General features: G+C 38.6%; 1 protein-coding gene across 2 annotated transcripts in view; it reads left to right on the top strand.

Annotated features, from left to right (window-relative positions):
* The window catches only part of CERT1 (ceramide transporter 1), an 83,867-nt gene that overhangs the window by 35,628 nt on the left and 22,532 nt on the right, over positions 1 to 25,707 (top strand). For both annotated transcript variants that reach the window (XM_066180750.1, XM_066180749.1), the window contains exons 4-6: positions 16,824 to 16,931; positions 17,722 to 17,860; positions 18,787 to 18,870. In XM_066180750.1, coding sequence (XP_066036847.1) covers positions 16,824 to 16,931; positions 17,722 to 17,860; positions 18,787 to 18,870 — 331 coding nt within the window. The remainder of the gene's footprint in view (positions 1 to 16,823; positions 16,932 to 17,721; positions 17,861 to 18,786; positions 18,871 to 25,707) is intronic.

Raw genomic sequence — 25,707 nt, 5'->3', positions numbered from 1 at the left:
CTGCCATCAGTAAATTGTTTTGCATATTAAATTTAGTGTTCCTGTTTTCTGGCAGACTGTTGAGGAGCTGCTGGACCAAGTAGTTTAGATGTTTGTATAGGCTACATTTAAGTGCATATTGAAATGCTGCAAATAGTCTTCAGAAGTCTATTTTGATGTTGCGACCTTTATAAGTTTTTTTTTTTAATCAGCACACTATATTATTGACAGCTAGTCACTGTCAATTTCTAGCAATGGTAAATATTCTAGTATTGATGAGTGAATGTTAATTATAAATACAGTCTTATTAATTATTTCAAAATAAAAGCTTTTATTTTAAAGTAGTGTGACTGCAGATACATGATATAGGAGGGAGCAACAGGAAGTGTCTGTTGTTATTTCTCCCTCTACTTCCTCTCCTGGAGTTGGGCTGTTTCAGTAATGTGTGGTTTTTAAAGTATTTGCTTCCTCAGCAGTTAATGATGAGATCTGAAAAGAACTCTGGCTCCCTATATTTTAATTTTTTGCATTGCCTACTAATACAAGTTCCTCTGGCCGTAATTTCCCCTGTACCTATTCACAGGACTGACATAAGTGGAAGCAACAGTGCTGATGAAGGAAAGCATGGGATATGTGGGACTTCAATTTTATTTATCAAGTTCATAGTGATGATTGTAAGAGTGTGAGATGAGACCTCCTTTTACCTGCATTAATATCCATGTCCTAAGAGCTGGAACAAGTTTCTTAAATAATCTTTATGTCAACTATTGTTTCCTATTACCGTGATTTCGACTTCCTTGTTCTTTTGTCTGGTGCTCTGAAGCATGCAACAAACTCTAAATATTTCTGTTTGATGCTGATATGGATTGTATAGCATGCACTCTTCTTGTTTTTGTGGCAATTAATTTTGCTCTGGAAGCTAGTGACCCATTCTCTGTGGCATTGTGAGGCTCTGGCTTGCAGCAGTAGTGCAGCTAGCTGAGGAGGCTGGAGGACAACATTCAGATACCTATGTTAACCTGTAAAAAGAGGTTTTAAAAGCCTGATTACCTCTTTAAAGGACTGAAATGTATAGGCAAGTCACCGATGAGTTAAGTCACATGCCTACAGGTGTTACAAAAACACCCTGTACTAGTGTGAAACTAAAAAATCATGAACTGTTGCTCAAGCTTATGCAGTGACTTAGATGTGTTTTTGTTGCTGTTTCTGTCACTGTTGCGTGTTGATGTTAAATATGTAACTTGAGTTCTTGACATCTCCCAGCAAAGCTGAACTTGAAGTGTTTGCAAAACTGCTCCTTGATAACTAAATAATGAAAAATGTTCAAGCACAAACTTTTGAATTTGTCAGTAATTTTGGATTTTGACCAGAACCTTAGGTAGAATGGGAAATACATAGGAGAAGGATGTAGCTGTCTCAAGTCTGAGCACCCTGTCTAACTTCTCAAATTCATTTGTCTTTCAGTCATGAACACTGTCTTTTTCTTTCTGCTCTTCAGTGACATCGGAGAGGTACAGAGATCAGCAATGAAATAAACTGAAGTACTGTCCTGAAGGAAGAGTCAGAAAGTTAATTGTAATTCTTTCCCTGACATGAACTAAAGTCATCCTTACTGAGTGCTGTGTTTCACTACAAGTCAGATTCTGAAGTGTTGTAACCATAAGGGCTTGTGGAATCATTTTAGCCAGTTTCTGCCATCAAAGGAATTTCTTGCTATCCTCATAAAACATTCTTCTTTATTGCATAGTCTTACAGTAAATCTAGACAGATTCTTCCATTCATTTTTGAAACACTTAACATTTCATGTCTTTTTCTGTTAGAACAATTCCCCACTCCTCGATTGTTGCTCATGTGGATGTCTTTTACAGCCTTCTGATACCTTGTATGGCTGTCTTCTAAACTCAATCTTCATATTTCTGTGAAGTACAGCACCAAAATAGAGCTCCGTATTCTCACTAGGATCCTATATGTGTTGTATAGAACGTGGGATTATTTTGTGGATCTTGTATGCTACCATTTTACAACACTGTGAGTTTTTTAACTTACTCAGCTTGCAAACCACTAAATCGGATTCATCTCTAGAACTATCTGCAGATCACTACCCGTTCTTTGTGTGTACAGCACAGTATTTCCTATAACCAATTAAACTTTTAATTCCATTTTTCTTGTGTGTACAGAAGTGTTAACTTTGTGGTGCTGTTCTATCAATTTCAGTCTTTCCAGCTCAGCTACTTTGGGTCATAATCATTGTGCTGTGTGCCTGTGGTTTGATTTCTTAAGGTTTTGCTTCTTCTAGTACTTTGTGAAGTATGGGGACTGTCTGCATGAAGAAGCTACTAAGTTTCTAATCTAGCCTGAGTTCACAAGTGAGCTTGCCTGTTATTCTATTGGGAGCTGCTTATCTGAATCTGAAGCTGTACATAGATGTGCACTTAAGATAATTTTAAATCTTTGTATCCATGAAAGCTGTCATCACCTGTTCCTAATTAAAAAGTGTTCTCTCCCATCTAGTCAGGGCATTAACAGGTAGTCTTCACAGTCTTAGTAGAGGTCTTGAACTCTCCTCTCAAGCCCCTGCCCCCAAAACGTGAACTTACTAGAAATGGCTTACTCCTATCTTTCCCTTGAATTAGCTGAATATACTAATTGGTTCAAGATTCAAATGCACAGAAAGGTTAAAGTAAATTTTTGATCATTTCATAGCTGGTTCACCCTGGTGAACCAGGGTGCTCTGAAATCGCTTATAGGTGCCTGAAAATTACAGTTCAAATTGCAAATTAGCAGAGTGTTGCCTTTTGGGTGCAAGAAGAACACTGTGTGGAGGAGAACACTTGCAAAAGTGCTAACTCAGTGTCAAAAAATGTGAAAGGTTTGTGACACTACCGCTCCACTAAACTGTTGAGTATGTCAGTCAACATTTTTGCAGTGCTATTTAATGAAGAGTGACGTACCTGGCTAAGGTAAACTTAGTCTCAAGACTAATGCTCGGTCTTGAAGTGACCAGAACTCTACAAGAGTGAACTTTCATCTGGCTGTGGAGTAAATAGCTAGTCTCATTGCTGTAAACAAGTGGGATTCCAGTAGTATACTCAGAAGTGTTATTATTTCACTTTCAAAAATTGTGGTGGATCATTTTGATAGTGTATATTTTCATTTGATAGAATGGGGGAATCTCAAGGTTTGTCACCAGCAGAATGACGTGCAGTTATCTCTAGGAGTCCAAATTCTCCATGGCAAAGTGGTAGCATGTTTTACAAGGTCTCCCTGAAGTATTGTTCCTTGAGAGACCTATGTCAAGCTTGATTTTGGTGATAAATGCCCCTCCAAATTAGGGTCAGCTCTAGGTATCAAGAACAGAAAGTAGAGAGCTGCAGCAAAAAGTAGTGAGTGGTTAAACAGTTGAAAGTTGGCACATGCCAAATACTGTATGCTGCATACTCAGAATATTGCTCATCACCTAAAAAAATACTGTACATTAACAGCTTAATAGAAAAGTCTTGGTACTCTGTATGCCTCAGTCTACCAAAGGTCATATTTTTTTGCTTTCTAAAAGAACTTCTTAGGAAGTGGCTTTTCTTCACTGAGCTTTCATTACAGGGAAACTCAGTGAGGTTATATTAATAGATGGCGGTTAATCCCCTTGCTGTAGGGAGGAGTGCTAAGTACCAGTGAGACATAGTAACATTGAGTCAAGGTAACTTTTTGGCTCTTTTGAGAGGCACACACATCACCACTATCCAGTGAAACTCCTGAAAAAGAGAGTAACTCCAGAACCAAGTGTGACTCCAAAGAGCTGGCGGAATTCTTCTGGAAACACATCATGACTTGGGGCACCTCCTCTTTCAATTTAATGTCCTTGCCATTTATCAGAACCTCCTAAGGTAATTTTTCCAATATAATTTTCACTGTTGGTCAGCAAAAAGATCCTTTTTTGTCTCTGAAAACAGATCAAGCATGAAAATATGCATTTGCTGTTGTTTTAATGTCTGTATATAAACTGACTGCAGAGGAAAACCAAACTGTGCTCTTGAGCATACTTATTTTAAATAGTAGGTGAGAAAGAATGGGTTTAATATTTAACTGCTGCTGTTTAAATATCCCATATTGCTTGGTATGAACATAGGCATCATAAAACTGGAGGAACGGAGGGTCAAATAGAGAAAAGGGTCCATCTTTCTACCCCCTTGATAATCTGAAATAACTTGTGAGGATTTGTGAATTACTTGTAATAAAGTAAAATTTGCTTGTTTAACCAAACAAAAACACTTGAGGATGCTTAGCTGATAAGAATTACTTAGCCTTATGTACAGTATGATGGTGGTACTGAAATTTGTCAATTTTGTAAGAAGCTGCACTTTCAGGGAAAGATTAGATGGATTATTCAAATTGTTATTCCTTTGCTGTCAATAACAGAGGGTTCTTTCTTTAAAATTCAGTTAAATATTAATTAAATTTCAATGAAGGAAACTAAGCTTGGGTATGTCTTGTACGTTCTATTATTTTAGCACTAGTATCAGCAGAAACTCTAATACATATGATAGTGCATGTCATTTGATGTTGCTAAATTTGCTAAGTGCACTTGTCGCTGAAAATCGTGTATTTCCTGGAAGAAGACTAGGGTAATGCCAGTGAATCAGCAGTTTCAGTTGACTACACAAGCACATTTACTGCAGCTAAACCTAAATGTTGCCACTTCCAAATTGCTGAAACTTCCCTTTCAGGACTGGAAACAATAGTACTTTGTCTGTCTTGGCACCCTTTTGTGGTTCATGATCAAACAGCAGGTGTTAAATTGCAGCTTTTTAATAAAGCAGTTACAGTTAGTACTGTTTAAAGCTGGACTAAAGCTTTGTACATGCCAGCCCAACACACTTGATTAATTATAAACAAAGCAGATTGTTTTACTTTGACCAACCCAGTCTTTCTTTGCCTGTATGTTCCAGTTATGTTTCATAACAATTGCTTTGGCTTTAAAAATAGATATTATAATTCTCTGAAGAATGCATCCTTGTGGGGTGTAGGCCTGAGTATGTAATTGGACATTCTCTGAGCAGGAGGTGGTGCTAGAGATCTAGTCATTCTGATTCTATGGCAAAAAGCACATTTCTTTACATTCTAGTTAACTCTTCCTTGCTTGTGTTACAATATTTTCTGCTTCCCAGCAGAAGAATTCCTCTGTCTTGAAACACTTCTTCTTTTACAAGATGAAGTTTTTTTGTGTCAATTTTCTGGTTTTCAGATCTTCAGATGTAAATAAAAGGTCTGGTTAAATTCTGTCTCCTTCAAGTTTTGCTTTACTCCTATGGAGTTCAAAAAGTACAATGTCTACTTATTTTCATTCCTGTTTGTACCTGTCTCCAAATATGCTAAGCAAAGTTAAGCAGAAAATATATCATTCAAATGCTTAGTGATATTTAATGAGTTTGAGGAAATCTGTTAGGTAAACCTGCCAATTTTGTGAAGTACAAAGAAAGGGCAAAGATATCAGCTACTTAGACTATAGCTCCCATAATCCCAGACTTAACACATAGGACTTAAGGTTTGTGGAAATATATCTAATTGATCTTCAGAGAGTTACTGGACTGGTTTGTATTTTAATTCTCAAATAGAGGACATCATGCTGACTAGACACGTCTTCAACAGATGGAGAGTGTTCAGCTGACAGTACTAGTCATGCATAGTCTCTCTCTGAGTGTCCATCTGAGTAGACAGAACCTGGAGGTAAAAAAACATGCTCCATTATGGGTTTGAACTGGGTCATGAACATGGGAAGAAAGTCTCAAATATGTGGATCTGAGGCTGCATTTAGGAGAAAAACTTGTGTTATACATGTCTGGAAAGGTTCTGTGCCCTCCTTGTTGATTTATACTCTCTTGATATAAGAGCCCTGTGTTACACAGCAAATCTACTGTTTTTCTTTACTGTCCAAACTGTGAGGCAGATTTGAGTCTGGAGTGCTTTTGGATATAGATACAATGGCTTCACTTTCATCATTTTTATGGCTGCTGCTTTTTCAATGCCTGAACTGGACTATAAGCAGATCTGTCAGAATATGAAAATCTGGTCACAGAATATGCATTTTATCACTGCCATGCAGAATAGTCAGGAAACAACACTTTACCTACCATCAGGTGGGAGTTTCCCTCCCCTCACTTCACAAGGGGGTAAAGTCAATTTTTAGTGTATTGCAGTTCAAAGCAGTCAACAGCAAGAATATGGCCATTCTCCTGAAGTCTTGGGTCACATCCCCATATGCACACTGAGATCTCTGCAGGAAATAGCATCAGTTTCAGTATGTCAGCTCCTAACACATGTGTAGGCTTCTCACAATGAATTATGCAGAGGTACACTTCTGTGAGAGAATCAACAATGGGATTGCACTTCAGCAGTATGTAAAAAATAAGAGTCTACAAAATAATTGATTATGTGCATACTGAATGTGTTTCTGCAGTTGCCTGGGTATTTTGTAGGACAGCGTGCAATTGGGCACAAGGTCTTACAGAAAGGGCTCTACAGCTTGTGCAGAACAGACATGCTGTCATGAAATAAGATAATTTTCTTACTCTAGAAAACTTGAGTTAAAATAGGCACTAAACTGCTTGTTTTATACTACTCTCTAGCTAATGCTTACTGAAGAGAGGTTTTTGTGTTGGTACCAGCTCTGTACTGGCACCCTTTACCTTGTTCATGCTTTTTACCCCTCTGGAAAGCAAAGTAAAACCAAAATGGTGTCCCAAAGCTTACTGCACGGTCTAATAAGGACCTACAGTATTACAATTCTGTGTAGAACTTGTGATAACATTTATCTTCAAAGTTCTGAACATTTTAGGGCCTAGATACTTTGACTTTCTTTCCTCTAATGTACTAGAAGTAGCCTTTTGTGAGCTGTTTTTCAGGCAGTTTCCAGATTTTCCTTCAAGGGCAGGGTAGGTCAGCTTATTGTAGCGACCTGCGCTGTGCTTGAAGTTGTTTTTCCTATTACACAGAGGGTGTTGGCTTTCAGCATATAAAAGCAGTCTGTTTCTTTTTGCATCAATGAACAATTATAGTGTGGAAGTTGTTTTTGTATTGGCAAGTGAGCTTAATGTAGTTACTGATAATGCTTTTTAATATTGTATGTAATATCAGTTAATACTGTAATTTTCAAAGATGAGTTTTCTGAAAGTTGCATTTTATAAAACAGTTTTACTAACTCCTTAATAAGCCTCTATAAACTTAAGTGTCATGAATAGAGTAAATAACTTATTTCAGATGAAATATGTCTGGGTCATTACTTGATGACTTTAAATGGGTTTGGTAGGCTTTAACTAAAACTTTATTTCTTCTGTTTCTTCTCAAAGTGAGCATACATACAGGGAAAACTAGTTTAGTGAGGGCCTACCTAATGCATAACCTGTGTATGAAGAAATCCTGTGCCTATTCGTGTGGCTGGTGTATAAAAGTGCTTTTCATGATGAGTTGTGTGTTTGCAGACTAATGACAGAGCAGCTGAATGTAAAGAAAATTCTTCTACTTGGACATGGTGCTTGAGACACATGTGCCCAATATTTTCTGTGTCAAGTCTTAAAACTTTTTTTAAAGCTAAATTATATTGAACCTAACTGCTTCTTGTTAGATGAAGTTCTAAAAAATCTGAGTCAGAACATTCATCAGATTGATTTGGTACTATGTCTTTGGACAATCTTTACTAAAAATTAGTCTGTTCTTAGTTGGTTCACTGTTTTGAGCTGGCTGAGAAGTCTGACTTCAGAATAATTTTTTTAATCTCTATTACAATTTCTAATTCACTGTCGTTCATTCAGCACTAAATGTCATTGTTGCTACTTGCATGCTTTGTGGAAAACTTAATCCTCACTAAGCAATGTGTCTCAAATGTAATTATAAAGGCTAAAGGTAAAACTGTCCTGGTTTTGATTGTCTACGAAGAAAAGGAGGTTTCTATGCCCAGGGACCGAAGCAGAAACAGGGTAAGGGTTACTGTTGGTCTTTGACCAGTAGTAACCTCCAGCCGTGTCTGTTTCCTTTTCACTATTTCCCTCTAGTGGTCACACACCATACCGATTTGGGGAGATTAAATAGATGAACTAACATGAGAGTAATACGAGTGTTTGGCAACTTAATTTTCCCATTCCTGACCTGTTAGACCACAGAGTACTATGAAACATTGTGACAGAAGGACATACTCTCATGTTTTGAATTGGTGATTCACCAAGGTTTTGGAAATTATCTGAATTTTTATCCTTACATGTAAAATTGTCTTTTACATTAAATATACAAAGTTTTTAAGTTAGATAAACTCATAATCTGACCTTGCTTATAAAGTTTTTTGATGTGAGATCTGCTTTATATGCATATCTTTGCCCTGCTGTATCTGTGGCTAGGTCTTACACCTAAACATTGGAAGTATTCAGATAATTTATCCCTTAAGCATTTTTGTTTTATGTCATGTTAGACTTGTTCGTAACTCATGGAATCATGTGCTGTTGTTCTTTGTAAAACAATTAATGTATTCATGTAACTTTTTTTAAATCTTGGTAAGCCATCATGTATCAAGTGTTTAATAGAATTGCTAAGATTGAAAAAGACCTTTAATATTTCCACATTCAGTTGTCAACCCAGCACCGCCACCATGTTCACTACAAAATCATGTCCTCAAATGCCATATCCACACAATTTTTTAGCACTTTCAGGTATGGTGACTCCACCGCTTCCCTGAGCAGTATGTTCCAGTGCTTCACAACCCTTCCCATGAAAACATTTTCATAATGTCTGAGCTAAACCTCCCTTGCTGCAACTTGAGGCCATTTCCGCTTATCCTGACACTTGCTACATGGAATAAGAGACTGACGCCCATCTCACTATGGCTTCCTTCCAGATTACTGTAGAGAGTGGTAAGGTCTCCTCTGAGCCTCCTTTTTTCCAGGCTGAGCTACCCCAGCTCCCTCAGCCACTCCTCATCTTGTGTTCCAGACCCTTCACCAGCTTTATTTGACTTAAGATCTTCCAGTTGTTGCTTCCTATGTAGGCTGGGGCAGGCACCTCAGGAAGAGTACGAGGATGTTGGTAAGTCATGTAGAGAAAAAATTAGAATGGGGAGGCCTTAGCTAGAACTCAGTTCTGGTAACTGCTGAACAAGATGAGATGTTTCTACAAATACATTAACAACAAAAGGGGGACCAAGAAAAATCTCCATCCTTGTGGAGGATGGGGAACACTGTCACCAGGGTTGAGGAAAAGGCTGAGGTACTTAATACTTTCTTTGCCTCAGTCTTTAACAGGGAGATCAAATATCCTCAGGGCAAGCAGCTCCCTGAGCTGCTAAACAGGAATGGGGATCAGAATAGACTTCCTGTAACTCAGGAGGAAATGGCCTCCCATGTCAGTTAACCACTCACAAGTCTGTGGGGCCAAATGAGATTCACCCAAGGGGACTGAGGGAGCTGATGAAATACCTTTCCAAGCCACTCTGCATCACTTATGATCAATCCTGGTTTAGCCAGGGACACCCAAATAACTGGAGATTTGCCCATCTATGACAAGAGTCAGAAAGAGGATCTGGGGAGCTACAGCCTGTCAGCCTGGGAACAGAGTATCTTGAGTGTGATGACTGGCACATACAGGGCAATCAGGCATCAGGCCCAGTCAGCATGGATTTGTGAAAGGCAGATCCTGCCTGACCAGCCTGATCACCTTTTATGACAGGGTGACCTTCTTAGTGGATGAGGGAAAGGCTGCGGATGTTTTCTATATGGACTTTACTAAAGCCTTTGGCACCATTTCTCGTAGCATTATCCTGGGGAAACTGGCAGCCTGTGGCTTGGACAGGTGCGCTGTTCACTTGGTAAAAATGGGCTGGATAGTCAAGATCAGAGTGCAGTAGTGGATGGAGTTACATCCAGCTGGTGGCCAGTCACCAGTGCTGTTTCCCGGGGCCCAGCACTGGGTCCAGTTCTCTATCATATCCTTACAGACAACCTGGATGAGGGGATTGAGGGCACCCTCACTCAGTTTGCAGGTGACAGGTAGGGTGGCAGTGTTGATCTGCTGGAGGGTAGGAAGGCTTTGCAGGCTGGACATTGGGAAGAATTTTTTTCCCTGAAAGGGTGATCAGGTATTGGAATGGGCTGCCCAGGAAAGTAATGGAGACACTGGAGGCATACAGTAAAAGTCTGTATGTTGTACTTAGTGTTGTGGTCTAGTTGGCATGGTGGTGTTGGGTCAAAGGTTGGACTCAGTGGTCTGGGAATTCGTTTCCAACCATAATGGTTCTGATTATTTTCTGCCTGTCATGCAGAACGGTTGAGTTTGTGCTTAGATAATTATGCCTTCAGAACTCTGATACTCTATATCTAATATGTTCATCTTCTGTTTGAAAATAAAATTACTTTTGGACAGCATTATTGCTTAGATGGTTTGAGCTTAATATATGGGATCTTTATGTTATCAAATTGATGTATGATTAGAAATGCATGTAAGGCTTCTACTGAGGGCAGAATGCTGTTGCATAAAGAGCATTTAAACCATACTGGGCTTTGTTTTTAAAGAAATATGGTTTTGACTCAGTAGAAGGGCTGTTTTTTCTGAATCTCCAGCCCTGGACAACTGGAGGAATCTGAAGCTGTATCAGGAACTTGACAAAAAGTTGCGTGTCTTGGAGTCCCTTATCTTATACAACCTTTTGGTTCAAATGTGTAATAGACCAGTGAGCCTTGTTATTGAAGGAAGTAGGTGTTGAGAGCTGACAAGGGCTACAGCAGGAAGGAAGTAAGAGTAGGTAATAAGTTTTGAAAGTGAAGAAAATTGTGTTACTTTTAATAGGATATGAGATGCCAAACAAGAAATGTATTAAAATAAACTCTTCTTTTTATCCACTTTTTCCTGAATTACTTTTAGGAGATTGCGATTTAATCAGCATGCGTTCTCATTTATTTCCTTCAAGTGTAAGATAGTTTTCCTTAAATTCTTCATCAAATATATTACAGAACTTGACTATTCCAACTTTCTTATCCTCCAGTGCTTGCTCTATATTGCCTACTCAGGGGTATGCCAGCCATTTGGTAGTGATTTCTATCCTGATGTTTAAGGATTGAGTGGAGGGGAAAAAAACAGTCTGTTTCTGAATGTAGCAGTGACAAGATAACTGCTAATTGCACTAGGTGAACAAGGGATTTTGTGGATTTTGCAGGAGCATTTGCTTTGGCAATTTTTCTTCTTTTTGATAGGAAGCATAGATAGCTAAGCATATTTATCAGTTAAGCATATTTATCTGCTGATAGATGTGGTCTGTGTTGCTGTAAAGCTTTTTGTAGTCCATTTCTTTTAGTGCAAGTAAGAACCTTGCCTACACCTGTACTTTGAATCCTAGAATTTCTTGTTAGGAGAATGTTTATTCTGATTAAGCAAAGTGTAGGCCTCTCGAGTTCATATCCAAAACAGGCTCAGGCTTGCAACAAGTACCTTTTCACAAAGGTGAATAAACCCCTATTGCTGTTTAACTACGCACTTTTGAAATCTCATTATGGTCTTTAGCCCAAGATTCTTCACCGTAATACTGATGGTGGATGTGGTTTTTTGGTTCTACAGAGGTGATATTAATGTAATACTTAATTATCTTCAGTTAAAAAATAAGTCTAAACCAACAATTGGAGTAAAAGGCAATCATTCCTTCCCTGCCGTTTTGAAGGATAAGTAAGATGCCTGAATGCCTGTTTACTGTGAACACGGTGTGTGCCTCAGTCTCCTTGCTCTGTCCCGCTGTTGGGACAGGCTGGGTTATGCCTGTGCGCTCAGTCCCTGCAAGGCACAGGCTTTCCCTCCACCTAGTGGATGTTCCATGGGAGAGCAGGTTCTCAGGCTTCTCCAGCGGCTTTTCCTGCGATCTCCTGGCTCCTCTGCCTTAGTTAGCACTTAGGCATTAACCCTGGCTACACTCCCTTTTGAATTTTATACATTGTGACAATGTTATAATATTTATTACAACTATTGTGCAATTTTGTATTACTGCTAAAAAGACCGATGTGACTAGTGCTTTCACTTGGGATAAGAGCTCTTCTTATTTTGAAGGCACAGTTGCACAAGTGCTAGCCTTAAACCAAGATCAGACAATATGTAATGGCATTAATTCGTTCTTTAAAATCTGCAGCTATTCCCACTAGCTTTCAAAGTGTGAAAACAAGAAGCAACACTTACTTTAGTGCATTGGGAGCTGATGTCAAAACATCAGTGCTTTTTTTTTGCCAGTGTCTAATAGAATGGAATTTATTAGTTCTTGTATTACAGTACAACCTAACAATACGACCTGGACCTGACAGCCCAGATTAATGCAAGTGATAAATGTGTAGCCTCTTCTAGTCTTGCTTATAGTCCCATGACCCAGGAGTACAAGCTGCTTTAGTTTTATTACTAAGTACACTAACTGTTGCAGTTGTTGTCATCTTGGGTTTTGGTACTTTTGCTCAGTGAAGAGTTTTATTTTTATACAGGTTTTTCAACTTGGACTTCCTGGAGGTTCCTCCTGTGCACATGATGTGCATATTTACTATGGAATTGCATGTATCACTGCTGGAGGAAAGTTAGGTCTACATGTCTTTCCTGTTTTTGCAGTTGCAAAAAATGTCATATTAGAAGCTCTTTCCTTTTAAATAGTCATTTACACTGTGGTTGGGGAATAATCATCTAGCTGCTCTGACCTGGATTGTGGAATTTCTAGCTCTCTGCCTTCCCGCTAACTACCTACCACCTTGGTTTTGCAGCCTTAAATTTCCATTGTCAGCAGCTTCAGAACAATTGAAAAATCAGACCTACAGTCAAATTATAATTATATATATTATACATATTAAGTATATAAATTATATTATATGATATATATTATAAATATATATTATATTATCAAAGATATAATATAATGATATCTTTAATTTTAGTCCTCATAAATGCATCCAGTACTGCCTGACGTGTAGTGTATGCTGTGAATAAATGCCTGTCACTGTTTGCAATAATTTCCTAGGGTAGCCTTGCCTTGGCGCATCCTAGCACTAACCCATCTTTCTGAAGTGTCACATTATGGTCGTGGGTTGGAGACGAACACAGGACAGGACTCACTGAGGATCCCATGACAAACAGCCCAGTTTGGTGTTCAGAGCTCCCTTTTATAGGGGGTTCAAAATTCCCATGCCTGGGCACCTGATTGGTCGGGATCTCTGCACCACCCAGCGCCCTGGCCAATGGCGTGTCTGCATTCAGGATTGAATGGGATTGGCTGGGGTTCCCTGTTGAGTTCAAATCTAACCTATCATGGCTCACTTGTTTACTTCTTTTCTATATTGAATGAGGCTGGCCGAATTGGGTTTCTTATTTATGGCCAAATTTATCTGTCCAGCTACAGACCAGCTGTGCTGGGACACTGAAGCGTTTGCAGCAAGTCTAAAAATTGCCTTTGGAACATGGTTGTTTACAGATCTCATCTGCTTATTGTCTACCAAGCTTTTCATAGTACCTTCCAGCTCTTTTGTGTTCCTACTTTTTTCTGTATTCTGGGAGGTTTTTTGTAAGATATTGTGTCTTGATCTCTTGGATGTTTAACAATGTTTCACGCATACTGTAGAGAATGAGACTGGAGTCACCATGTCCCAATATCTGTTCCATCACCTTCTGGGTGAGCTGTATGCCTTAGAGGGAGGAGCCTGCTGGTTGTGTTATGTAAAATAATAAATAATTTATAATGCTAACTGAATATATCTGCCTTGGGTAACAGAAGTACATTGAAGTGCTTCACAGGCACCAAATTGAGACATAATCAAAATAATTCCTTGAAGATATGTGAGAATAATTTGCTTTATTTGGTTTTTTAAGTGGGAGAACTTTGCCGTGAGTCTGTGCTTTATTCAAGGGTATTATTTTCCACTTAAGGATCAGTGCGAGCAGTAACAGAGATCTGCAATATGATTCTGCAAATACTTAGCTTTTTTACTGAAAGCAGCTTTTCTGGCGTGCTGCCTTGTTGCTGATACTAGCATCTGTTCCAGTTAAAGGATCACATGAAGCTTTGGATCATGTGGCTCTTTCCTCTTGTCTGTGGTAACAAAAGGATTAATGGATTTCATGCATTGCCTTAGAAAGCTGAAGGTGTTGCAATTACTATCAAATGCCAGTTTTAATGTAGCTTTGAAGCTGTGATATATGCATGGAATTTCAAAGAACTGCATCTGTTTACCGAGCATGGCAATTTGGCATTAGTGCTTGATGGTATGAATTGATTCGACTTCTACAAGTAATTTTGTTTTCAAGCAGAGACTGTTGATTTCCATCATATGAACTCTACCGGCTTTTCCAGCTTTTATCTTGGGAAATTAAAATTTGTGTAAACAGAAGAAACTTTGCCTACATTCCTCTTCTCAATGTAAATTATTATTTCTGCAGTGATTAGTTAATGATGATCTGCTTTGCAAGACATAAATGCGGCAGTGACCTGCTCTCGTTTAGATGTTGCGGTAGTAGAATGGTGGGGCTTTGCATGATTCATGCTTTCTTTGTGTTCATCTGCCTGCATGTCTGCTGTGAGCAGGATGGCTTGTCTGTGCATCTGTTAGAAATGAGTGCTTATTTTCTGGTTCTTGTGAAAAATAAGTATTCTCAATGTAATTTTTTTTTCCTCTTGGCTGTTTGAACAAAATTGTCTGATACAGTTTTGTGAATGTGGTCTGTAAATGCACATGCTTTTGAATCATGATATGTGCTGTTCAGTCTGCTCTTAATGTCTGCTGAATTTTTGCTTCTCAGTAACAAATAGCTAATTGTTGCACCTTTCTATTGGTAGACTTTGCAGGCTGATAGCTGTATCCATATTATCATGTATGCTGTTACATGTACTGTTCTGTAGAGTGCATAAATTATTTAGTGGAATTAATAATCACAAGCATAAACAACAGAGAAATAAATATTCTGCTGAAAAAGTACCTTAAAAAATCAAGCTTACATATCGATGGAAAGACGGGTTGGGTTTTTTTTCACCTTCAGTTTTTATTTTGTGAACTGTATTAGGTGAGTAGTGATATATGCATGCATGCATAATATTGTATGCATAATATTGGAAGAAAAGGATTTAATTCAGATGTAGAATATAAGGCATCAGATTTTCTACTTACAAGTTTACAACTATTCTTGGAAGTTCTAAAGTAGGACTATAAAGGGGTGTCTTTGACTAAATCTCAAGTAAAGAAACGCAGAAATTTCACTTCCTAAGCTTAAAGCAAGGTCTTGCAAGGGTGTGTCTTTCTCACTATAAGGACAAAATCAGAAAACGTTTGCTATCCTTAGTTAAAATACTCTAACCTCAATGAAATGGATATTTTGGCTAGATTTTAAAATTGATCTGTTCTTTAAGCCTTATCCTATTAAAATGAAATTTTATCATCTTACCTAGTGTGTACAAGATACAGAGAAAATTAAATTAATTTTCACTGTCAAACTGGCTATAATAAAAACATACTGGGTCATGATAAGATTTGTGGCCTATGCTTAAATAAATATTGAAGGCATTGATGAAAGACTGAAGTCTTTTTATATTTGTGTTTAAAGGAAATTTTAAAATAAGTGTTTCAAAGTGTTGGATTTATGCTTCAGTTTTCTGCTTATTAAATGCTTTTGAAACAAAGCAGTCGTATGCCCAAACACTTACTTGTAACTCAGACATACATACTTTGTCCCACTTTGCCCAAATTCTTAACTGACACTTCAATCAACTCTTTTTCTCTTATTTTTAACTTACCCACACTCTCATGCCATCTCAAAGCCTATACATTTTCCAATTTTTCCATAAAATGTGTAACAACTGGAATTTCATTATTCCTTCTTGTTTGTTCTGTAGGCTTTGTTTTGTCTCCCCTCTCCATGCCCCATTTGAGTTCTGGTGCCGCTGCAGAATTTATTTCTGTCAAAAGTCCTTCACTGTTGTCTCTGTCTGCTTGATCAAACATACCTACTAACAGAATTTCATATATTACTCTGAACCATCTGTTTACTGCTTACATTCTCTGTCAGGATTTTTCATCTCCTTTGCCATGCACATGGTTTATATTAACATTTAGAGAAATTTCCATCAGTTCCTCAGTATCTACTTCTGTTTGACTTTTGAGGAAATTTGTCAAACTCTATTTTTGATCTTTTAAGTGTTACTCCAATCAAGAGATGTTTTTCTTTTTTCATTGTTTAATTAGTTACATTATTGTATCCTCTCTCTTACTTTTAACATCTTACTTGTTTTATGTGGACTTCTCATGAAAAATTAATTTCAGTCTAGTATAAATAATTTTGCCGAAGAAGCCTGAAACAGGAAAAAATTATAGAAGTTATTGTCTGGGTTTTTTTTAATTTCTATTTTGTTGCTTTTAAGAAGAAAATGGTACTATTTGTATGATTGGACGGATTGACTGAAGCTGATTGTATTGAGACTGAACCATGTTTAATCCCCCAATTAATTCTAATGTAAGGTTTTTTTATAGGCTGTGTGAAAGTTATTTCTTAGGAATTACATAAACCAAAATAATGAAATACTCTCCCTTTTGTGAACCATTAAGTATATACTGCTGTGTCTTTTTGGGGACGCATAATTCATTGTAGGTAACAAATTATTTTACAAATGGATTTGATAATAAAACCCAAGTTTATAATAACTTCATAGATACTGTATCAGTATCTTAGATGCAGGCACAGATTGAGTTATTTAAACCTCTACTGCAAAAAACAAATGGGTGGGTTTCAGAAAAAATTACATTAATCTTGTTTTCTTGATTCCTATTTTATCAAAAGCCTCAGCATTCTGTTTTTCTGTGTGTTTTGCTTTTTAGACTGAATCTGGCTATGGATCAGAGTCAAGTTTGCGACGCCATGGCTCCATGGTGTCTCTTGTTTCTGGAGCAAGTGGATACTCTGCAACATCCACCTCTTCATTCAAGGTTAGTGCAGAAAGTTTTTCTAGTATTTTTGTATAAATAATGTGCAGCTGGAAAAGAAGTATCATACAAAGACTCATTCACATAATTTTAGGGAAAGTTACAAAATATTTAGTTTAAATGTCACTAGTCCAGCATATGATGGTGAACAGATGATATGGGAAGCTCTCTCATGCTTCTCCTGCAGTTGTCCCTTTTAAATTGTGGTGTCATCTTCTGTGGCAAGAAAATCAAACTTGTGTGTTCATTAACTTTTTCTAGTTTATTCACCAGAATATCCTGGGCTCCAAATGCAAGCAAACACTAATTCTTTATCTTATTAAGTGTGATATAGCACTGGCTGGCAACTTATGGCTTTCCTTGTGTCATGCATGTGAATAATTAATATATGAACTGAGTGTGCTGTACTTCTGGGTGAGCAGGAGAGGAACAACACAAGAAAAGGGAATAAGGATTGGAACAAAGGTCTTAAACTGGGGCTGACTAGTTTCAGGCAAATATGTATAAAGCTGTTAGCGTGCAAGCTCACATTTTTAATAAGCTTTTGTGGTGTGCTCTGCAGCAGCAGGTGCAGTCAAGAGAAAACATTGAGACCGGTGGCAAAATGAGGATGTGGTTTCTTCTGACATTAACAGTATCATAATTGATGATATCTAGAATGCCCTTAGTGTACTTCAGTTTCTCTTCATAAATGAAGAAATGTAATTTTTTTAAATTAAATTGTAGTTATACTTCATCAAACTGTTGTTGAGTGTGTAGAAACACTTCAGGCCTTTTTCGTTTGTGTTTTCAGAAGGGCCATAGCTTACGGGAGAAGCTTGCAGAAATGGAAACATTTAGAGACATCTTGTGTAGACAAGTTGATACTTTACAGAAATACTTTGATGCTTGTGCTGATGCGGTTTCCAAAGACGAACTCCAGAGGGATAAAGGTAACACTGTAACTGAAAACTCTTCCCGAATAGAATGTAGCTTTTTACCAAGGAAGCTTGGTACTGTTACAATACAATTTAATGTCATGTAAATAAAAATATGTGTCTTAAATTTAGTTTGGTAAAGGATCAATAATTTGCAAAAATGCTTAAATGTGTTAATTATTTTAGAATTCAGATTTGCTTTCAAGTCTGCTTGATGCTAACTTGTAGCTGTCAACTGCACAAAAGCAATACTCTTTTTAAGTGTTTTGTTATAGAATACCAATTGCTAACCCTCATGATTCAATTTATTGCTGTCTCTTACTTGTTGTTTTAAAAAACAAATGGGTTCTTAGTTTTGATAGAAACAATACACTGTTTTAAAAAAGTCAAAAGTGCTGCCTTAGGTAATGCCTCTGAGATGTACTGGCTGGAAATAAAGCACTGAACGCACACTTGAGATCATGCTAGACTATGATGTGGATATCTCCATATCTCTGAATTGCTTAAATCAGAGCACAGCTTGTCACTGTATGTGTGCACTCTACTGAGGCATTTATATTCATCTCTGTGTTCTGGCACCGTGAGACTTTCCATAGCAATAAAACGTCAGAGAAGTGCAGTTTCACTTTTTAAACTTTCCAGTGTAGGAGACTAGATAGGTACCGAATCACGGCTCCTACTTATCCACTTGTAACAGCAAAATATTTTGCCCTCACCAGAGAATTGAATGCTGAACTCCAATGCTGAGCAATGTTAGATTCTGCTGTTAGCTGCTGTTTACACTGGTAGTTGTCTTGGGTTTGGGGTTTTTTGGTGTTTTTTGACCCAAAAGGGAGGGAGGGGTCATGACTATTGTTACAGGAAAAAGTGCTGGCTAACTTGTACACCAAAGAACTAGAAAATCCTTCTCACTCCCATAATACACTCTCTCTCAAATCTAGTGGTAGAAGATGATGAAGATGATTTCCCTACAGTACGTCCTGATGGAGATTTTGTACATAACAGTAACAGCAGTAAGGAAAAACGTAAGTGTGTCCCAATTTTTTCAGTGATGAAAATTAGAATGAATGGTATGGTGATAAGCCTGGTATAAAACGGGTGTTTATGCTCTTTTCTAGCAGAAAGTGGCAAGAATAGTTATTTAACTATATGTGAATGGAAGTTCTTAGTCACATTATAATTCTTTAGCAGCTTTTCGTGATTCCCTTGAGTTATTCTTAATTCACACAAATACCAATGCAAGCTTGTCAAGCTGGAATTTCCTTTTCTGTGTCTAAAGCCGCTGTCACTACAAAATTCTGTTGAAACAGCTGCAATTCAAGTATTGGGAACAGAGTCTTTATAACAGGTTATTACAAGCTTTAGGAGTTTGGTGGAGTTCAGTGCTTTTCTGCTTGGAGATGTCCCCTGTGGTTTTCCCAAATACTATGACTACTGAAGTTCAAGACAACACTGTTACTGATTCTCACTTACCATAATTTTAGTGATTTTTTGCTGTCCTTTTTCTTGTTATAATGAGCAGAATTCAGATTTTTGTTCTTACCATAAATGAACTAGTTATTGCACTCCCTGTACCTATGCAGCAAATGTCAAGAACTCATGCAGGTCTTGCTGTTTGAGAAATCTGATAGTTCTGGCCTGGAGGAAGTTGTGTTTGCGTTTAAATTGTATCTGCATTCTTTTTAGACCTTCTCATGTTTTCTGACTGAAATATGCTAGTGATTACACTCTCTACTTGTTGGCAATTCAGAAATACCTAAGTTATCTCTTAGACTTGATTCACTAAGCCTGGAAGTTGCACCTCCTGTTTCAAGTGTGATGGAATCTCCCAAAGTATTCACCAGATATGTTGTTAAAAATGTAAATACTTTCATGAAGAACCTAGAAAGTATAGGGCTAAATATGCCTTTTCTATGTCTTCTGGATTTTTTTTTAGTTGGTGGTTGTTCCTGTGTGTTACATATTTCCTTCGTATTTAAGAACTTTTTCTAGAGCTTATCCAAAACTGTTGTGATGGAAGAGGAGTGGAAGGAGCTTTTCAGGTTACTTCCAGATTTTATCACATAAGTAGATTTTTCTGCTGAGCATTAACTGTAATGCTGATTTCAGGGATTAAGTAGCATAAACAACCTGAGGACAACTTTTTGTCACAGCTGGTGAGTGAGCCCACCAGGGAAGGGATTGCACTAGACCTGTTGCTTGCAAACAGAGGTGGGCTGGTAGGAGATGTGGTGGTTGGAGGCCACCTGGGGCACGGTGATCATGAAATTACAGAGTTCTTGCTATTTGGTGAAATCAGGAGGAACATCAATAACACTTTTACATTGGACATCTGGAGAGCAGACTTTGGCCTATTTAGGAAACTTATTCAGGGAGTTCCTTGGGAAGCAGCCCTTAAAAACAAAGGAGTCCAGGAAAGGTGGGCGTGCTTCAAAACAGAGATCTTGAGGGCATAGGAATAAACTGGCCCTGTGTGCCAAAAGATGATTCGATGAGGCAGATGTCCAGCCTGGATGGGCAATGAGGTTTTGAAGGAACTTGAGAATAAAAAGAGGATGTATCATCTCTGGAAGGAGCGTCAGGTCTCTCAGGAATTATTTAAGGGGGTTGCTAGGGCATGTAGGAAAAAAATTAGACAGGCCAAAGCTCAGTTTGAACTTAATTCAGCAACTTTTGTAAAGGATAATAAAAAATGTTTTTACAAATATATTAGTGGCAAAAGGAAGGGTAAGACCAACTTTTGTTCTCTATTGGACGTGGAACGGAACTTAGTAACTGCAGATGAGATGGCAGAAGTGCTTAATGCCTTCTTTGCCTCAGTCTTTAGTGTGAAGATGACTTGTCCTCAGGACAGCTGCCCTCCTGGGCTGGTAGATGGTGTCAGGGAGCAGTATGGTTTCCCTGTTATCCAGGAGGAGGCAGTCAGAGAGCTGCTGAGCCACTTGGATATTCATAAATCTCTGTGCCCAGATGGGATCCATCCCAGGGTGATGAGGGAGCTGGCAGATGAGCTTGCAAAGCTGCTCTCCATCATTTACCAACAGTCCTGGCTCACTGGTGAGGTTCCAGAGGACTGGAAACTGGCCAATGTGACACCCATTCACAAAATGACTGGGAAGGAGAATCCTGGTAATTATAGGCCAGGTACTGACCTCAGTACCCGGTAAGGTCATAGGGCAGTTTATATTGAGTGTCATCATGCAGCACCTACAGGATGGGCAGGGTGTCAGACCCAGTCAGCATGGGTTTAGGTTGTGTTTGACCAACCTGGTCTCCTTTTATGACCAGGTGACCTACCTGGTGGGTGGGGATGTTGTCTATTTGGACTTCAGCAAGGCCTTTGACACTGTCTCCCACAGCACACTCCTGGATAACCTGGCAGCCCATGGCTTGAACAGGAGCACTCTTTGCTGGGTTAGGAACTGGCTGGATGGCCAGGCCCAGAGAAGTGTTGGGGAATGGTGCTGCATCCAGCTGGGGACAGTCACCAGTGGTGTTCCTCAAAGATCTGTGCTGAGGCCAGCTCTGTTCAATGTTTTTATTGATGACATGGATGAGGGGATTGAGGCTTTCATCTGTAAATTTGCAGACGGCATCAAGCTGGGAGCATGCGTTGGTCTGTTGGAAGGTAGGAGTGCTCTGCAGAGAGGCCTGGAAGGGTTGGATGGATGGTCGGAATCCAATAAAGTTTAATAAGTCTAAGTGCTGAGTCCTGCATTTTGGCCACAATAACCCCTGCAGTGTTACAGACCGAGGGTGGTGTGGCTGGACAGTGCCCAGGCAGAAAGGGGCCTGCGAGTGTGGTGACAGCAGCTGAATATGAGCCAGCAGTGCCCTGGTGGCCAAGAAGGCCAGTGGCATCCTGGCCTGGATCAGGAATGGTGTGGCCAGCAGGAGCAGGGAGGTCATTCTTCCCCTATGCTGGGCAATGGTGAGGTCACACATAGAGTGCTGTGTCCAGCTCTGGCCCCTCAGTTTAGGAAGGACATTGAGACTCTTGAGCACATCCAGAGGAGGCAACAGGGCTGGTGAGGAGCATGGAACACAAACCCTGTGAGGAACAACTGAGGGAGCTGGGGTTGTTTAGCCTGGAGAAAAGGAGACTCAGAGGTGACCTTATCACTCTCCACAACTCCTAAAAGGTGGCTGTAGTCAGGTGGGGGTTGGTCTCTTTCTCCAGGCAGCAACTGACAGAACGAGAGGACACAGTCTTGAGCTGCACCAAGAGAAAATTAGGTTGGATATTAGGAAAAAGTTTTTTACAGAAAAGGTGATAAAGGACTGGAATGGTCTGCCTGGGGAGGTGGTAGAGTCACCATCCCTGAATGCATTTAAAGAAAGACTGAAGATGGCACTCGGTGCCATCATTTAGTTGAGGTGTTAGGGATAGGTTGGACTGGATCATCTTGAAGATCTCTTCCAACCTTGTGATTCTGTGATGAAACAGAAATTTTGAAGCAAGTGCAAGCAGGTGTATGGTTCCACTAAACCTATTTTCTGGGTGCAACATGAAACTAAAACTTTTTTTTTTTTTGAGAACTGTTAAGCTAGATTTCAGAAAACTGAAAAGGCTTTTTTTAACAAATGTTAAGAGTTTAATTTTACTGTGTGATTCATTTTAGGAGAGATGTCTTCGTCAAACTCAATTTTTGTACAATCATGTAGGTGTTTCAGCTTAATTTACCTGTAGCAAATTTTTTCATGCCTACGTTGTTCTGGTGCATCTGCACTATATATGCATAGACTATGGGCAGTGTCATTAAGAAAGTTTGTGTTTTTAATGCAGCTGGTCATCAAGCTTTTGGGAACTTACATGCTAAGAAATTGATACTTGGTGTTATAGATACATGTATAAACTCACTATAGCTCACTACAGGAAATTATTCTGCAACCCCATGTCTTTTGCAGAACTTCTAATTCCAGTTGTTATGAGTCCTGTGTTCCATTAAATTTACTTTCCGTCAATTATTTCTATGAAAATGTTTATCCCCATTTAAATTTTTCTGTGTCTCTGATTTCTAATGGCTTAATTCATTAAGTATTTAGTAGCTGAGTGCTGCAAAGCTTGATTAGAAATGAAAAATTGGACTCTGTCATAAAGTAGAATCATAAGTGACACAGTGGGGGAAGTAGATGTCTCAGGTTGAGACAGCCATGCTCATGTATTGGGCAGAAAAAAGCTCAAACTAACTGGCAATGAAAGATTTATCTTCAACTTCACCCTTGTTAAAGCTTAGCTTCAGAACAGCTGTTAAAATTTGGTTTCTCAAATTTCAGGTTCTCTTCTTGAAATTTCTATCCCATCCTGGAAGGATTCTAAGAATTTTCTTACGTGTAGCTGACAAGTGGTTGCCTGTTTATTCTGAGACTGTTCTCCACTCAGTGCTTCAGGAAGTGAGGCATAGGTTCAGCCTCTTAATTTAGCTTACTGTGATATGGGGGAGTGTTTAAGCCTACTGTTCAAACTACTAGTGCAGCAATCCAAAGCTCAAATCATTAGATTTAAGACTGACCTAAGGGGCCATATTCACACTGACTTTTGCAACTTGTTTTCTGGATGGGAAGAGAAAGTTGCTTGAAGTATGGACATATGTGTACTGCTCTGAAGGTGATTTGGATAGGGAGGCTTTTTCTTTTCTGTGTTCTGTAGGATCTTTAAGTGAAGAGGTAGTTAGAGTACTATGAAGTTGTTTAAATGTATTGGTCACTTTTGAATTAAGAGATCTGGTAACTGGAACTGTTCTCATTTATATAAAACACCAAGGTATGGTGTCTGGCTGGTGCATATTTGCCCATTGGGATCTTATATTCAGGAATGTAGAATCTTGATCTCTAAGTGTTCTCACTCATTCCCTCTGGAAAGAGAACATATTTGGATTTAAATTTTCTAAGAACAGGAAGAGCCAGGTGTAACCTACTTAAGGAACCACTTTGAATATGGAAGATGTTCTCTGTACTGGAACTATAAAGATGGAAATGGTACAAAGGCTGAAGGAGAGAAATCTGATGTAAATTACAGCACAGATTTGTGCTGGATTTTTGTGCTCTGGGTGGAGGAAAAATATTTGCCAAAATATTGCTGAAAAATCAGTGTTGTTCTTAGGGGGAAACTAATCATATTGATCCTATTGCAATCCACAAAACATAACAACAGCAGGCATCAAGAAATGGATCCTGTACACAAATACTTGTTTTTCACTTAGAATTAGTTTGGTGATGTAATATGGCAAGGAGCATAAAATGGAAAAGCTGGCCGTCTTTCTACTTACTGTCTTTAGAATAGTTTCTTGTTTCTCTGGGAAACAGATTTGATCAAACAGTGGGAAGGTGTTACCAGCAGAGTCTTGGGAACAAGAAGAGAAAACACCTATACTAACAGACACAGAGGTCTAGGAGAGAAAAGCTTAAGAGTTATTAGAAGTTAAAGAATGACATGAAGAATTCCTTGTATGGAACACAAGAGAAGACAAATCAGAAATAGAGCATAGAAAAGTGCTTGGGAAGATGTTGAAATTGAGGTTAGGGTGGGAGACAAATGATCCTGCTTTTTTTAGTTGGTGGCATGCAGTTTGGTAACTAAAGAGCAGCTGCAACAGTAAGAACCCTTTCCTATTGGTCTTTACCTTTAAACATAGATCTTCACATGCCTGATTTAATTTTGGAATAATCAATCTCTAGCTAATATGAAAAAAAAAGTGTAAAAAAGGAATCAGAAAGATGTTTGGTCTCTCTAAATAGAAAATCTCCTCACAAGTACTTGTAAAGTGCTGAAGCTCAGTTGTTCCTGAGTTGAGGGTTGAGGTCATCTCCCAACATGTTTCAGAAAGACAGATATTTCCTGTGATTAGAAATGAATCAAAATACTTGTATCCATCATAAGAAACCTGTTGAGTGACTGTCTCTTCAAAGAAATAGGTCTTACATCCTTCTGCAAGCTGTTCATTTTTGCCCATAATTGTAATGACTGAAAAACTTTAGGCACTGACTTTAAGTCTGCAGCTCTGCATTTATCACACCTACTCTGAGACTAGTCATTAAAGAACGGCTTAGAACTGTATGTGTTAATGAGATATAGCTGAGAATATTTTTCTCTTTTCCAGAAAATTAAGATGTGTTACTCTATTTCCATTAAATTCTACTACAGAGATTTCTGAAATTATTTACATAGTGTTGCAGGTAGTGGCAGTTTCTTCAGCCTGTTTACTTATTTCCTAATTGAGAGAGAAAAATCAAATCTGCAGGCATTATAACTGTGCTGTTAAGCCTGCATATGAACATAGACTACAGCAATAGGAAGAATTATTAGTGTGATACCATCTTTTTCCGTTGTGAAGTATTATGGGCAAAGTTCTTGTATAATTTAAATTATTTCCAGTGCAGTCACTACATCACCTCCTTGCCAGCTTATGCCACTTTGAGTCTCAGTCCCCTCTGTGTTCCCTCTTCAGCTGTTGGGGAGGACAAGCTGCTCTGCTCATTATCATTTCTGAAACCGTTTTTTCTTTCTCTTGCTCTCCTTTTCTTTTCCTCCAGTCCCCATCACCTTTGTCTTTTAGGGAATGTTCAAAAAAGTTGTATTCTACCATAATTTGTGTGCTTCTTGAGGTATTTGAAGTCGTGTGTAGTCTGTAATCGCTTGTTTGAAAAAGAGTTTGATTCCTTCTGTAAGGGGGGCACATAAAACCTCTAGAGACTTAAACCGCTGCTGAGGACAATGTGACGATTGCTTTCTGTTCCCAAAGTGCAGACACTGTGCTCTGTCATTACAGAATGGAACTGCTTGAAAGTTCTGCTTTCCTCTTGCAGACAAATAAACTTGCTCAAATGTTAATTTGTACCTTTTAAATTGTAACAGTGGTATG

Source organism: Chamaea fasciata, unplaced genomic scaffold, assembly GCF_029207755.1.
Source record: "Chamaea fasciata isolate MVZ Bird 193981 ecotype frontalis unplaced genomic scaffold, bChaFas1.0.hap1 SCAF_4, whole genome shotgun sequence".
NCBI classification, from domain to species: domain Eukaryota; kingdom Metazoa; phylum Chordata; class Aves; order Passeriformes; family Sylviidae; genus Chamaea; species Chamaea fasciata.
Note: the sequence above shows the minus strand (reverse complement) of the source record. Positions and strands in the feature narration are given on the sequence as shown.